The sequence below is a fragment of the Felis catus genome, chromosome B1 (genome assembly GCF_018350175.1).
Source record: "Felis catus isolate Fca126 chromosome B1, F.catus_Fca126_mat1.0, whole genome shotgun sequence".
NCBI lineage: Eukaryota > Metazoa > Chordata > Mammalia > Carnivora > Felidae > Felis > Felis catus.
Genome location: NC_058371.1, coordinates 84,244,061 through 84,259,405, shown reverse-complemented (window position 1 = coordinate 84,259,405; position 15,345 = coordinate 84,244,061). Strand labels below are relative to the sequence as shown.

Sequence of the window (15,345 nt, the reverse complement as noted above, 5' to 3'; positions counted from 1 at the left end):
GTGGACTCCAGCAGTCCAAGTACCCTTTGAGGGAAAGAAGAATGTGTACATTTGGTGGAAGGCTATCGGGAAGTTTTAACTCCTTTATGAAACAGAGGATCATGCAGGTCTCTTTCCATTGGCAGGACTGATATTTGATTTTTCTAGAAATAATAGAGATGTTTGAATTTTAGACTTGATATTTGATTTTTCTAGAAATAATAGAGATGTTTGAATTTTAGACTACTGACCCAGGCTCACACTAGTTTTATTTCTCAGCACACTAACAAAGAAAGCCTAAGAAGGAGGAAATTGAGTTAGAGTCAAGATCAACACTATCCAATTCAAATATAATGCAGTCTACATATATAATTTTAAATTTCCTGGGGGTCACGTTTTTAAAAGAGTAAGATTTACAAAGGTGAAATTAATATTAATAATATATTTTACTCTAACCCAATATACCCAATGTATCATTTAGTTATAAATCAATATAAAACTATTAATTATTAATATAAAACTAGTTTTTACTAGTCTTGGAAATCTGGTGTGCCTGTCTAGCACATATTGATTTGGACTAGACACGTTTCAAGTGCTCAATAGCCACACCAGGCTATGTATTGAATAGTGCAGTTCTAGACATTAGAGAGTTGGGACTTTAAAAATCCAGTCATTGAAACTCTGTTGGCAAAGAGCCTTTTATATTAAAAAAGCCAGATGGTTGTTCAGGACTCCACTATGAAATAATCTATAATTCCATTTTCAAAACATAATGAGGATAAGAGTACAGTTACAAGGTGAATGAATGCACAGAACAGAAAGTTACATTATTTCTGTAATGCCTGATGTCATAAATGTTTATTTCTCATTTTTAAGTTTTACTGCAGAATCTATGGATCAACTATCCTTATGAATAAGAATACGATTTTAACATGTACCAAAGCAATACTCACTATATGTACTTAGCAGTCCTTCATATTGCACTATCAACCCCACTGTGTGAAGCTGCTGCAGGAAGCCAGGGTCATGCAAACTTGAATGTAATTTGATGATAAAACCACAAACCAATCCAGCAAGCTAAAAAAAAGTCATTGAAGACATTTGGGTCAGCAAACTTTAATTGAAAAATATTTAAGATTTTTGAGGCATCACAGATTTAATTAAAAATTTTCAAGTATGTGAAACATCCATGAAATAGTGGGAGACACGGACAGTTGGGTTAAAATATTCCCTTTGCCTGGAATGTTTAGGAAGAGAGGCTTCTGTCTCCTTTCCTCCATATGTATGTCTATAAAACTCAGTTGTAGGTGTGGAGGCGGAAGGGAGAAGAAAGGCCCCCAGGACAGCTACTGTGATGGAGACCAGCCTTGGTGTCATGAGATAGGGCTGGGGGTAGGCAAAGAAAGTGGTCCTGCCAAACCCTGCCTTTAAGCATTACTTCCCTGCAAACTTATTTTATAAGCAAACCAAACAAAAAGATCATTATGAGGCCTTGTCCTGGGATTCCTTAGGGAGCTGTATAAATAAAAGGGAGGTTGCAAACAGATCCCTTTTGCCAGCCCCAGCTGCCACCTGCTGTGGAAGGCAGCCGCCCCTTTCCTTCCAGCCTGTACTGTGTGGAGACCCCAGGGAGTAATACCATGACAGGATGGGCAACCTGTTCTTCACAGACTGTCTGCGCCATGAAACAGAATGTACAATTCAGAGACTTGGCCATCTCTTTGCAGAAATAAATACTTAAGATCTCATAAGCTGTTTCCATTCAGTTCATGTTTATTATGAACAAGAAAACCTCATACCAAAAATTTAAGTAAAGAATCTCTTTAAAAATGAAACTACCAAAAGAAGACCTCTTCTGTCACCAAGGATAACATTTAGCCACCCAGCATTGCACTGTGCTCACAACAAAAAGAGGCATCTACCGCTTGGCTGAAGACGATGTCCCTTCTCAGAGTCAGCATCAAGCACTGGGGCAAGCTGTATGCAAGTTCCTGAAGGAGCACGAATGTCAAGGACTGCTTGGCTCGGTTCACCACTTCTCCCATGCAGTCCTTCAGGGTAAGGATGAGGGGATACAACTGTTCATACCAGTCCTCTGTGGAGAGGAAGGGGGTGTAAGAACAGCAGGATAGGTGAAGGTCTTGGAGAATAGAACCAATTTATTATTCTACAGTCAAGTTACACATATCATTAAGGATTCACAATGATTAGAAGAGCTCTGATACAAATCTCTCCTCTGAAATCCAGGTATAACCAGCCACATGTTGGATCTCTCTGCTGGGTGTATTGAATATATTTACAGTAGAACTCCTCTCCACCCTACTCACCTCCAGTCTGTACTGCCTGGATCCTAGTGGATGAGGCCATCAGACTCTTTCTATGCTGGAAACAAATTTTCCTAGGCTTCTTTTTCTATAGTTTTCACATTTGTTGGGACATTGAATAGTTCTACCACTGTAATAACCCACCAGACATTCACTTACCCCTTGCCCTCTGCCTTCATCATTTCTCAATCTTCTCTGGATCAGTCACTTCCCTCTCCCTCTGATCACATCCTATTTGAATGCTTTTTCAACAGTGTCACTGGAGGGGACTTTCTAATCAGTTTCAATTCCATCCCATCCCTCACTCCCTCACTGCCCTACTTTAAACATTTTAAAAACACTAAAGAATTCAGAATAAAGTCCAAAAGCATAAAAGACCCTGCAGTATCTGATCTCTGCTAGTTGTCCAGTCTCACCTCTCAGAACATCCTCACTCGCAGTCGTGAGTCCCAGGTGAACTGAACAATGTTCCCAATTTTCCCAAACCTGCCATGCTCTTTCATTTTAGTGTGTGTGCAAATCCTAACTCCAGTCCTGGAACACACTCCCTCTACCTGTCTCCCTGATAAATACTTTATCTTCTCTGCAGACTGAATTTAGGATTTTTGTCTTCTAGGAAGTATGGATCCCCCCCCCCTCCCCATTTACTGAAGTTTGGGTAGAGATTAATTCCTTTTTTTTATTCCCACAGTTCCTTGTTTTTAATGTTCTAGAATTATCCACACACTGTTTGCTCTACAAGAAAGGGAGCTCACTGACAGTAAGGAACTTATATTTTAATCACTGAGCCTAGCATAGAATCTAAAATTCAATCGTTTTAATTGAATGAGTATAGTTATAATAAATATGCCAAACGTTTTTAAAGATATAGACAAGAATGAAAAAATCAAGTTTTTGACAATTCAAATAGGTTTTTTTCAAATCAGGATACAAAACTGAAACCAACTGTGCTTTTTGTATGTCTAGATACCAAACATGTTTCAATTCTATAATTATGACATTGGCACGTGATATAGAAATGAGTTATATTATATTTTAGTTTATTTGGAAATCAAGGCCCTGATAAATGTCAAATACTATACATTCCAGATTGCATGACATTCCATTAACATATAAATAAATTAATAGTAGCATGACAATGATATCTAATAGAAATGTATATATGCTGAAAAATTCATTATAAATCAGGATCTGACTTGCTATGATCTTCTTAGCAAAAAAGTGTAAACTTCACCGTGAATGATGTAAGTGGTCAATAACCAGTTAAGACCTTGGAAGAGTTACAGGGAATGATAAAAAGAATCGTAATCACCATTGTACCATATCTACTGTCAGTTATTTTATGCTGTGTTGTAATAAACTAGATGAAATAAACTAAAATGCTTGAAAGAATAATGAGTGACCCCCACTTAATAAAAAGCTGTGCTCTTGTTAATACTTAATGTAAACGCTTATGTGAAGCTATAATGCAAAATACATTAGGAACATTATGAGTTATTATTTGAAAATATTGTAGAATTAAGTGTTATGCTAGGAATAAAAAAACACTAGAGAAGGGAAATCCAATGAAGGCTTATTAAGTCTGTAATCATTTAATGAAGGACTCACCTGTGGGCAGCCTTGGGTGAAATACGAACAATGGTTCATTTTAAACAAGCATTGGCTAATAGTGATTTTTATGTCATTATTACATGTAAAAGGGCATGTGAATGGGCATCAGACTTATTTTCAGAATAAAAGATACATCAGTAGATATCAAAAACGGATGCTCCTTAGTCCTATTTTTTTATATTTACATTCTTTATCTCCCATTCTCTCCCGCCCTCTTATTATTCTCAATATGAATGTTTAGACTGATAACATACATATATACACTAGGAAGACAAATATTTCAATAAACCGATGTAGATTTCCATCTTAAAAGATAACAGGCGGCAAAATGATTTTGTTTTGTGCTTAAGTCCTAGAGATCAGCTTCTACTGAAGAATCTCAAACACAAAATAAAGCTTGTGTGCAGTAGGTGGCGCTGCCTTATTAGGCTGAAGCAGAACTACTGTGTCACTATTCCATTCAAGCCCCTGATTTGTACTGCTTTATACATAGTGTGCGTATTGGTTTAGGCACCTTGTATCATACTATCTTGTGTCAAGTGGCCAATGACTTGGTCAAGGGTGTGTTATGCTCTTCCTCATTAGAAAATGGAAAATTAACTTAAGGGTATACACTTACTTCTCTTGAAAGACATTAAGTGACAGCTAAAATTTAAATATAGCTCTGTTTTTCTCGAAGATCTTCCTTTGCAAATTTCTTCATCATTTCCTTACTCGCTTCTAAACCTATCCTCACACTTACTTAACCAGTTGATTCTTACTCATAAATTGCAATCATATACTAACAAAATGGAGTCTGATTTCTAGTCTTAATAGAATTAAACTGAAAACCTGGAAAAAAATACACTGATATTCTAAACCTAGGAGCATGTTAACAATAGTCTCCATTTACTATAATTATATATACGTTTTTAGCTAAAATTTAAAGAAAATGACAGTATAATAAAACATTAATTATAAATAAGAAAAATGCAAGTTTGTTTTAATTTTTTTTTCAACGTTTATTTATTTTTGGGACAGAGAGAGACAGAGCATGAACGGGCGAGGGGCAGAGAGAGAGGGAGACACAGAATCGGAAACAGGCTCCAGGCTCTGAGCCATCAGCCCAGAGCCCGACGCGGGCTCGAACTCACAGACCGCGAGATCGTGACCTGGCTGAAGTCGGACGCCCAACCGACTGCGCCACCCAGGCACTCCAAGAAAAATGCAAGTTTGTGAGGAAGGTAGCATGTTTTAAAGATTACAGTAGCCAGCTTCCAATAGAAAAGCATGAATGAGAAAGCTAAAATTCTATTTTGTTTTCTGGAAAAGAAACAATTTAAGTTCACCAGATAAAGGAAAAACTGCACTGGCAAATGCAAATTGCAATGACTAAAGGTTTTGGTCCCTGTTAATATTCACTCACCATAAATCTCAGGTTCTCAAATAAACACAATGGTGTATGACAGGCGAAAGAAAGGCTGGAGTCAGTTCACAAATGGCCTTTTTGCTCCAATGAGCCTTCCAAATCATTTTCACAAAGGAACAGCAAATGCTTTAGTTTTCTCTTCGAAAATATTTTTGGGAAAAGGAAGAAGCTACAGGTCTTGACCGTCTTCAGATCACTGTCACTTCCCCTCACCTTCCTGCCTCTCCTTACTTCACAATTTGCGTGGTGCTCACTTTGTTCTCGTGAGAAAGCCATGTTCTGTCAGAGATGAAGATGATGTTCATTCTGCACTATCTAGTCAAAATCAGAAGTCCTGAAATGCACAATCCACTTTTCTGAGTTTAATTTCTTCAAATTTCAACTAAGATTTTATACAACACACACACACACACACAGACACACACACACACAGGATACACCCAATGAAGCTAGGAAGCTAGGGGCTCACCACTCTATAGTCACTGCACCAACTCCTCTCTGGGAGCTAACCGGCTCAGCAGGCACTTAAGTGCCCACATCCTCGATTCTATCCCCTGGGCTCCTTTCAGTGACAGAGGAAAATATAAAGAGAATGTTTTAGTGTCTCTATAAAAACTTGCTGAAACTCCTTAACCCTGTGACCAATAAGCAGAGTCTTTCCTCAGGAAAACATAAAATGCATGTGGCTTAGCCAAGCTTTTCCTGAGCTTTGTGAAGTGTGCTGGAAGCCATCCAAGCAGAGCCTGTTTTCCAGCCCTTTCCTTGCTTCTATAACATATTCAAGTGACGCTCAGTGAAGGATTCAAAGAACGACTGCGAGGTGCCCCCCTCACCTCCTCCATACGCCATCTATTTCCTGTACAGGATGTTCACGTCCTCTGAGCTCAATGGCTCTTATGTTACTCAGGAGGAAAATAAAAGAGCCAAATAGCTACCAACTGTAGCAGAGCATAATGCTTTCTTTCCAATTTCTGAGTCATTTTCTTCTCAGGTACTTGGTTTTCTTTGCTCATTTAAAATAATTAACTTCACACAAGCTTGTTGCCATTGTTATTTTTGTTATCACAACTTTTCAGACATAGAGGAAAAGAAAAGCTAAAAGATTGCATGCCCATTAAACTTTATTCAAAGAGATAAGAGAAGAAATGATCCCAGCTTTTAGGATTCACCTCAGTTAAGAAGATGATGAACTGTGAAGCTAAGCAATTAGAATAGCCTCTAAGGAGGGTGATAAAATCCCCAAGGTTGTGAGAACAGAGACCAAACTCCTAGCCAACAGGGCTTTTATACTATGCTCAAACTCAGGGAGCACAGGATCCACAATGGGTTTGTAGTTGGAGGCGAGGGTGGGAGATTTCACGATCCCTGCTCAGAGTCTTTATGGCTTTTGATGGACCTGTGTCCTACCTCACCCCAGATATAGCTACCTATGTGTCCCTCTGAGTGAAGGCCTTCTTTCAGGCACAATGCTACAATGGGAACATCATAGCTTGGAGGGGTCAACCAAAGGCTTCCCCTCCAGACACTTTATAGCTAAACTCCTTTGTATGAGTATAATACATGGGGCCAACGTTGGTAATAGATCCTGGACACCAGCCCACATGAAGCCTCCAAATATCTGGACATACCCCAGGATATAGCCTAATCAGATAATGGCTGAATAATCCGGAGAAGAAAAGCACCTGCTAAGGCCTGGTTGCCTAGAATGCCTTCCTCAGCCACTCAGAATGTGCCCTGAACCTTCCTAAGCCCTTGTCCATCTTTATCATCTATCTCTTGGTCCAGGAACCAAAAAATCAATCTGTATTTATATCACTTTAACAAAGGCTAACCTGCCTTCCTTTTATCACTTTCCCTCCTTTCTTCACTGCCATCATGAGAAACACAGTCATTTGTTAGACAGGTAGAACCTTTTGGATGTGAGGTCCTATGGGTGACACTTATATTTATAACTCATGACCCCTACAAGGAAAAGTAAGAGGTGCAAAGTAATATCTACCATATAAGGGAGTTGGATAAGTGCTATAAAAATTGGGACCGTGACAAAACAAGTTTAGAAGAATTAAGAGTTTAGAGGCAATGCAGTTCATCTTTGGTGAGATCATATTCATTCATGGTTGTGTTATTTGCTGAACATTTGAAGGAAGTCTTGTACGAAGGAGTTCAGGGAAGCTGAATGGAACACTCATAAAGCAAAGCTTTGTAGGAACAGTCTGGGAGAAGTGAATGGTTTGATGATGTCAAGTCCCATAGACAGATGCCATAAACTGATTGAAGTTGCCATGCGGGGATTGGAAGGGAGGAGAGGAGGGGCTGACATTACTGACAGACTTGGACAAGGCAAGAGTACAGTGGAAATAAATGTTGAGCCTGAAGCCATGGGAGGAAGGGAAAAACAATAAAAAGCTTAGTGGGCAGTCATCATAGCTGGGATAGAAGAGAGGTAAGTAGGGGTGGGGAGGGAAACAGGAAGGTACAGAGTATGTGAGCAGAGAGCCAAAAGCTAAGAAGTAAGACCAAATCTAGAAATAATGGGTATCAGGCAGGGCAAATGGAAACAGGGTTTATGGTAACCCTGGGGGAAAAGTTGCACAGAGAGCAGTCTATGTCTTCTGAGCAGTCTAACGGCCCCAGGGGGATTCACACGAAGGACAGACATGAATCTTAAAACGTGATCATCATAGTGTCCACTGAACTATGATCCAAGGGAAGCGACTGATCTTGGCACCTTCCAGATGTATTAGAAATGAGTGTACTGCTCAACTTGAAACAAGCTGCTAGAAGAACAAAGGCAACCTTTTCTTGTGTCAAGGGAACTTTGTTTGTTTAAATCCTGCCAGCCTGAGAACACAGTGTCATAAAACTCTCCAATCTTGCTCTTAGAAAAATAGCGAAGGAAATGCATCAACCGATATCCTGGTTAAATTTCTCATTTTGTAGCACAGAGTTGAAAGCCTTAAGTAAATTCTGCTAAGACAGTTTCCAGGACCTAAATCCATTAATCAAACAAGCTCTGTATTTGTTGTAGCACAAAAGTTTTGAATTGGGGGTTGTGATGAGCCTGGAGGAGTCTCATATCCATTGGGCTTATTTTGCCTTGTGGCCTTTAAAACACCTGTAACCTCAGGACTCTGGCCTACAAATATGCTGAACATTTCAGAATAAGCTGTATAGGTCATAGATTACTGAGCAACCTGAAGTCACCAATACATCTCCACCAGATAGCTCCTGTAATTTAAATTTTGTGTAGTATCTAAGACTGAGAAAAAAGGAGTAGATATTGAGTTGACTGAAGAATGATCCAGAGAAGGGAAAAGGAGAGGCATTTCTATCCTGAAGGGTACCAGGTACTGTAGGAGCTTTCTAGTAAACTCCAAAGCCATTGGAATATAGTGCACCATTTTTAAAAATTCCTTTACAAAGTAACAAAGCCTCACGTAAATAGATTTAACTCATAAGTGCAGAGAAAGTAGGCAAGTAACCAAACATAATGTAAACAATACTACTCTCAAGCCATTCCATTCAATAATCATATGCCCCAAGGTTCCCACATGGGAAATATGAGTCTTTATCTATCTCAGTTTTGTTTTGGATGTGAGCATCACCAGATTTATGATAAATTTAAGTAATTTTAAGTAAGTGCAATTTTTGAATATGTGGTAATTCTTAATTTCTGCCTAAGGTACCATTCCATTGTAAAGCTTTAAGAGATATCTACAGGATTGATTTTCAAAAAGTTATCCCTCAATACCACTAATACTTTTTCCTGGAAAGAATAGAAGCAGTGAAGCATAGTGGTCAGGAGAGCAGGCTCTCAACTGAGACCACTGGGGACGGAAGCCAGGCTCTGCCACTGGACTGGGCTTGATAGTGACAAGTAATTCACCTTTCTACTTTTTCATTTATTAAATATGTAGAATTATTCCTATGCATGTTACAAGAATTAAATAATACAGGCAATATTTTTAAGTTTCCAGCACATACTAAGAAACCCCAAGATGTTAGCTACGATCTTAAAAAATTAATACAATCATAAAGTAATTTTTATATGTCACCCATTGTCTGCCTGCCTACTCACATTTGTCGCTTATGCTCTTCCTTCTCTCCTATTTCTGAGGATGAACTGTTTGCTCCCCAGCTAAGACCAACCAGCTCCTCTATCTGTACACCAGATCTCATCTCCTATCCCTTACTTAAAAGTATCACTCGAGAAATTCTCTCCCCTTTCCCCTACATCATCAATATTTCCCTTGTTACTAGAGATTCCCATCAGCACATACACATGCCGTTGTGTTCCCATCTTTAAAAAAACAACCCCATCTCGACCCTACTTCCTTCTACAGCTTCCACCCTCTTTCTCTTCTTCCTTTCATGATGACACTTCTCAAAAAGTTGTCTATACATGCTGTCTCCAGTTCCTTTTCTTTCTCTTCCTTTTAACCACTCCACTTGCATTTACTCCTTATCCACTCTAGTGAATTGTCATCACTGTCACCAGTGACTTCTATGCTGATAAATCCAAAGTCACTTAGTCCTCATTCCACTTGACCTTTGGCAGCATTAGGCATGCTGAAAACTCCCTCCTGGAGTTTCTCACCCCGGATTTCAGGATATCATACTCTCCTGGTATCCTCCCACCTTACTGGCCATTCCTTATCCCACTCTGTTGCTGGTTCATCCACTTCTTTTTGACCCATTCATATGGGAACATCCCCAGGGTAATCTGCACATTAGCTTCCTTTCCTCTGAACACTCAACCCTTTGTTGACATTTTTCAGTTCCATGGTTTTAAGTACCATTTATGTGTTGACAATTACCATATTTATACCTTTTTTTATTAAGTTTTAAAATTTTAATTCTAGTATAGTTAACATACAGTGTTATACTAGTTTCGGGTGTACGGTATAGTGATTCACTCAGTGCTCATCATGATAAATGTACTCTTCATACAGATTTATATCTTTAACCTGAACCTCTCTCTTGAACCCAGATTCTTATATCTAACTGCATACTTGATATGTCCATGTAAACTGGCATTTTCCAAACAAGCTCCTATTCACCACAAACCCTGTTCTACCCAGTCTTCCCCAACAAGTACAGGACCACCCCATCTTTCCAGCTGCTTGTGCTAAAAATGTTGAATCATTCTCAACTCCTTTTCTTTTTTTTTTATTTAAAAACAAATTTTTTTAACGTTTATTTATTTTTGAGACAGAGAGAGACAGAGCATGAATGGGGGAGGGTCAGAGAGAGAGAGGGAGACACAGAATCTGAAACAGGCTCCAGGCTCTGAGCGGGTCAGCACAGAGCCCGACGCGGGGCTCGAACTCACGGACCGCGAGATCATGACCTGAACCGAAGTCGGCCGCCCAACCGACTGAGCCACCCAGGCGCCCCTCAACTCCGCCTTTTCTTTCATTCTCTCACCCAAACCATCAGAAAAGCCTGTCAACACTACCTTCAAAATAAGTACAGAGTCCAACCACTTTCATCATCTCCACTGCTACCTTCTTCTTGATCCAAGCCACTAACATGTCTCACCTATATAATTACATTAGCCTTCCAACTTATCTATACCTGGTTCTATCTTTCCCATCTGTAGTCTAATCTCAACATTACAGCCTAGGTGTTAAAATCTGTGTCATATTAGGTTAATCCCTGGCTCAAAAACTCTCTGACTGCTCTTATTTTTCTCAGAGTAAAAGTCAAAGTCAATCCAAAGGCCTTACATGATCCTTTCTCTAAGTTGCCTGTATAAATTCATCTTCTACTTTTTTCCCTCCTCTTTCTCTGTTCAAACCAAACTGGCATTTTTGCTGTTTTCTGATCATGGCAGGGCCACTACTGTCTCAAGTCTTTTGTAGTAGTTGTTTTCTGTGTTCAATATATCCTTCCCCTAGATGTCCACATGGCTCTATCTTTTTCTCCTTGTGTCTTTGTTCTAATATCAACTTCTCAATAAAGCCATTGGCCACTCCCCTTAAACTTCAATTCTGCCCTCTAACAATATTCCAAAACCCTCTTATTTGCTTCATATTTTTCCACATCATTTGCCACCATTAATATCTTGTGTAATACCTTTATTTATTATGTTTTAATGTCTCTCTGGTACAAACATATGGGAGGGCAGATGTTTTGCCTGTTTCGTTTATTGTTGTATCTTCATTGTCTAGAATAGTGCCTGGCACATAGTAGGTACTCAATTAAAATATGTTGAATGAATGAAAGAAAAAAAATCACTTTAAATAATGTGGCACCTTTATTCTCATACATTAGAACTGGCAGAGACTTTCAAAACTTGGCAGATGACCTTTATTTTACCCACAAAGTAAGGTCCAAAGAACGTAAGTTATCTGTCAAAGGTTATAGCCAAATAAGTAAATTGAGAACTTGCCAAGAACCTTGGAGCTGAGTCAAGTGTTGTTTTGTTACACTGTAATTCATTGCACAATTTTTAAGGGGCACATTAGTTTTCTGATAGGATATTTGAAAATTTCATAATGTACAATTATTATTGAAATCCTAATTTTATAATACAAATATCTGTGGTATATTTTATTTTTTATTGTTTTTTTTAGCTAGTAAGTGTATTTTAAAAACCTTTTTTACCTGTTAACTTATGAGTTTTTAAAAGCCTGATTCATTGATGTTTCTTTCCCAATGTAATACTAATCATTTATGTGTAGAAATTCATGAAATTCATGAATATTAATATTTAAGCCCTTTGATGAAAATGATGCTTTGTGCTTGTATCCTTGCACTTTACAAAATAAAATACATGTTTCATATTATAAATCCACTGAAATAATTACCTAATGTTGAGTATAAGTTCTGATGATTTTCATGTATGTACGCATAAACATGCACGCATGTTGATGATATTCACTTAATAATATAAAATTTACCTGCCTAAGCATTTCTTGTCAGGTAGCAGTTATAGATCAAGGTGACCAGGCTTTTATTTCATAATATTGGCCTCTATGAGTTTCTAAGAATTATGTTAGGTTCTGGAGATTCAAGAGCAAATCACAAATACTTGGCATATTTTCTCTCAGAGCCAAGTCTAGTAGAGGAGATGACATTTAAAACAGCATCTCAATAAACCAGAGATTCAGAGGCTGCAAAATAGTGGCCCATGGGCCAGTCGTATTTGGCCCTCAGAGGTATTTTATTTGGCCTTCCTCATATTTTAACAATTCTTCCAAGTCAAATATTGACCTTTAAAGAATTTTAATGTTTCATATAAAAATTCAGATTTACTTGAAAAATCAGAAGATATGGCACCTGTAGGTTCAGATTCCTTTGTGGGAATGATTGGCTAGATCTGAGTGGTGGCCCTCTTTTGAAGGATATATACTTCCTAGTTTGTCCCAGTGTCCAACCATCCAATTCATTTGACTCATTCATGTTACCCTATATGACACCTGAGGGCCTTTGTACTTGAAACTCTTGTAGAAAGTATGGCTGCAGAGAAAGACAGATACCATATGTTTTCACTCATATGTGGATCATGAGAAACTTACCAGAAGACCATGGGGGAGGGGAAGGAAAAAAAAGAGGTTAGAGAGGGAGGGAGCCAAAACATAAGAGACTCTTAAAAACTGAGAACAAACTGAGGGTTGATGGGGGGGTGGAAGGGAGGGGAAAGTGGGTGATAGGCATTGAGGATGAGCCTATTGGGCCTGAGGATGAGCCTGTTGGGATGAGCGCTGGGTGTTGTATGGAGACCAATTTGGCAATAAATTTCATATTGAAAAAAAAAAGAAGGTATGGCTGCATAATTTGCAGAATTCAATGAAAAAATTAAAATGTGAGAGACCCCTGTTCAAAGAGAGTAAACAACCCTTCTCCTTTCTTCCTCAGTGGTATCTTTCTCAACCTGTCATGGTTGAGATTTTACTTACTCTTTTATGTCATACTCCCTTGGGCATGGTGACACATGTATGCAGAGTCTCAAAGGTATCCATCCTGACCCTAACTATCTCCACACCTGCACCCAGGCCCCTTGGTAGGTGAGAATGGGGTCAGAAAGAGGTCACCGGGTTAGGAGAAGGATTAGGGAACTGGGCAGGCATTGGAGAACATGGGAGGCAGAACTGTAGGTGAATCAAATCTAAAGTTCCAGGCATGGCTTCCATTGCCCTATTGGACTTTATTTAAAACACAAAGATAAATTTTTAAGAAGGCAAGATGGTGACTACAGAGCATTAAACCCAGAGCAGATGGCCCTGCTGTGTTGGTGACCCTGTGCACTTGCAATGATCCCATGCTCATAAAACCAGCTCTGGCCTGAAGGACCAGAGAAGGTTCCTTAGAGGATGTGAAGTTTGAGATCATGGAAAAGATATGGGCAAACCTTTGAAGGCCTAGCAGTGAAAAGTACAAAGTGAGGTCTCAAAAGAGTCCAGTGTGACTAGATTATGAAGGATGAGGTAAGATGAGGTGGAAGAAAATGACAAAGCATTATGAAGTGGCAAGTGTGGGTCTTGGAATTTAGGGCTTTGAAAGATCAGGAAAAATTTCAGCAAACAAGTATTAGATATGGCTGATATCTAACCATAAAGTAAGTCCATATGCAGAACTGCTCTTAAGATCTAAGGATTTCTTGCCAACAGTTATTCTGAGGACTCAGATTCTTTTTGACAAATTCAATCAGGAATCATTTTGCCTGGATTTGTATCCTTGCTCAGATACCTACCAGTTCTGTGATCTTTTAAGTATTGCTTAAGTTCTTCATCTATAAAATGGGGATAAAAATAGAACCTCCCCTACAAGCTTATTGTAAGGCGGAGGCAAGAATGTAAAGGCTTAGCAAGTGCGTGTCACATAAATATGAATGAAAGAAGGTTTAACAAGGTAATGGGATTATTTTCTCTCTTGATACCTTTGTTTGGTACCCAAGTTGCATGTGATTTTTACCCACTTGTGCTTCCTATTCCTCAGGTGAAGGCAATCTCTATGACCCGCACCTCTGTAGTATGGATTTCCTTAATATTTTTCTCTTCTTTGTGTTCACACTTTATTTAGTTTCATCTATCTACCTGGTAATGACTCTTAAATGCATATTTCCTCTTCTAAGTCTTTTATCTTGTATATTCTATCCTTGGAAAATCTCTGTGTATCTTCTTTTGTTTTTATTCATTTTTAATTTTTTGCATTATTTTATTTTTGAGAGAGAGAGAGAGAGAGAGAGCAGGGGAGGGGCAGAGAGAGAGGGAGATACAGAGTCCGTACGTAGCAGGCTCCAAGCTCTGAGCTGTCAGCACAGAGCCTGACATGGGATTTGAACCCATGAATGGTGAGATCATGACCTGAGCTGAAATCAGATGCTTAACTGACTGAGCCACCCAGGTGCCCCTCTGTGTATCTTCTTTTAAATGCTATTTGCTCACCCAAGATACTGTAAGAGCAGGGTTATGACAGCATGACACAGGGTAGATGCTCAACACATATATATTGAATTAATGAAAGTATCTTCTTTATTTTCCAGCTAACACAAATTTAGTGTGTCTCTTCCATAAACTTAATGACATGAACTATTTTATGCATAATTGTGTTAATTAATTAATGGTTCTAATCCTTAAGCATTTCAAATTTATTAGGCAGACAACTACTCTGGCCAACCAAAGATAAAATATAGGAAAGAGGGGCACCTGGGTGGCTCATTCGGTTAAGCATCCTACTTCAGCTCAGATCATGATCTCATGGTTCATGGGTATGAGCCCTGCCGTCAGCTCAGAACTCACTTTGGATCCTCTGTCTCCCATTCTCTCTGCCCTTCCCCCTTTCAGACTCTCTCTCTCTCTCTCTCTCTCTCTCTCTCTCTCTCTCTCTCAAAATAAATGAATAAGCATTTAAGTATACACACGCACACACACACACATATGAAAGAAGTTTGCTAAAAAAAGTGATTTGCTAAAACCCTAGATTTGTCCCTCTTTGGAGGTTGTGGTACATTTTTTCAGATGACGAATCTTTGGCGTTAGGAAGCCATTGATAATTAGTGATAAATTACTGACAAAT

The 15,345-nt window shown here is 38.8% G+C and overlaps 1 protein-coding gene across 11 annotated transcripts in view; it reads right to left on the bottom strand.

Moving 5' to 3' along the window:
* The window catches only part of INPP4B (inositol polyphosphate-4-phosphatase type II B), a 764,537-nt gene that overhangs the window by 87,889 nt on the left and 661,303 nt on the right, over positions 1-15,345 (bottom strand). For all 11 annotated transcript variants that reach the window (XM_045055824.1, XM_019828926.3, XM_045055818.1 and 8 more), the window contains 2 exons: positions 1,902-2,074; positions 933-1,056 (listed from right to left, as the gene is read on the bottom strand). In XM_045055824.1, coding sequence (XP_044911759.1) covers positions 933-1,056; positions 1,902-2,074 — 297 coding nt within the window. The remainder of the gene's footprint in view (positions 1-932; positions 1,057-1,901; positions 2,075-15,345) is intronic.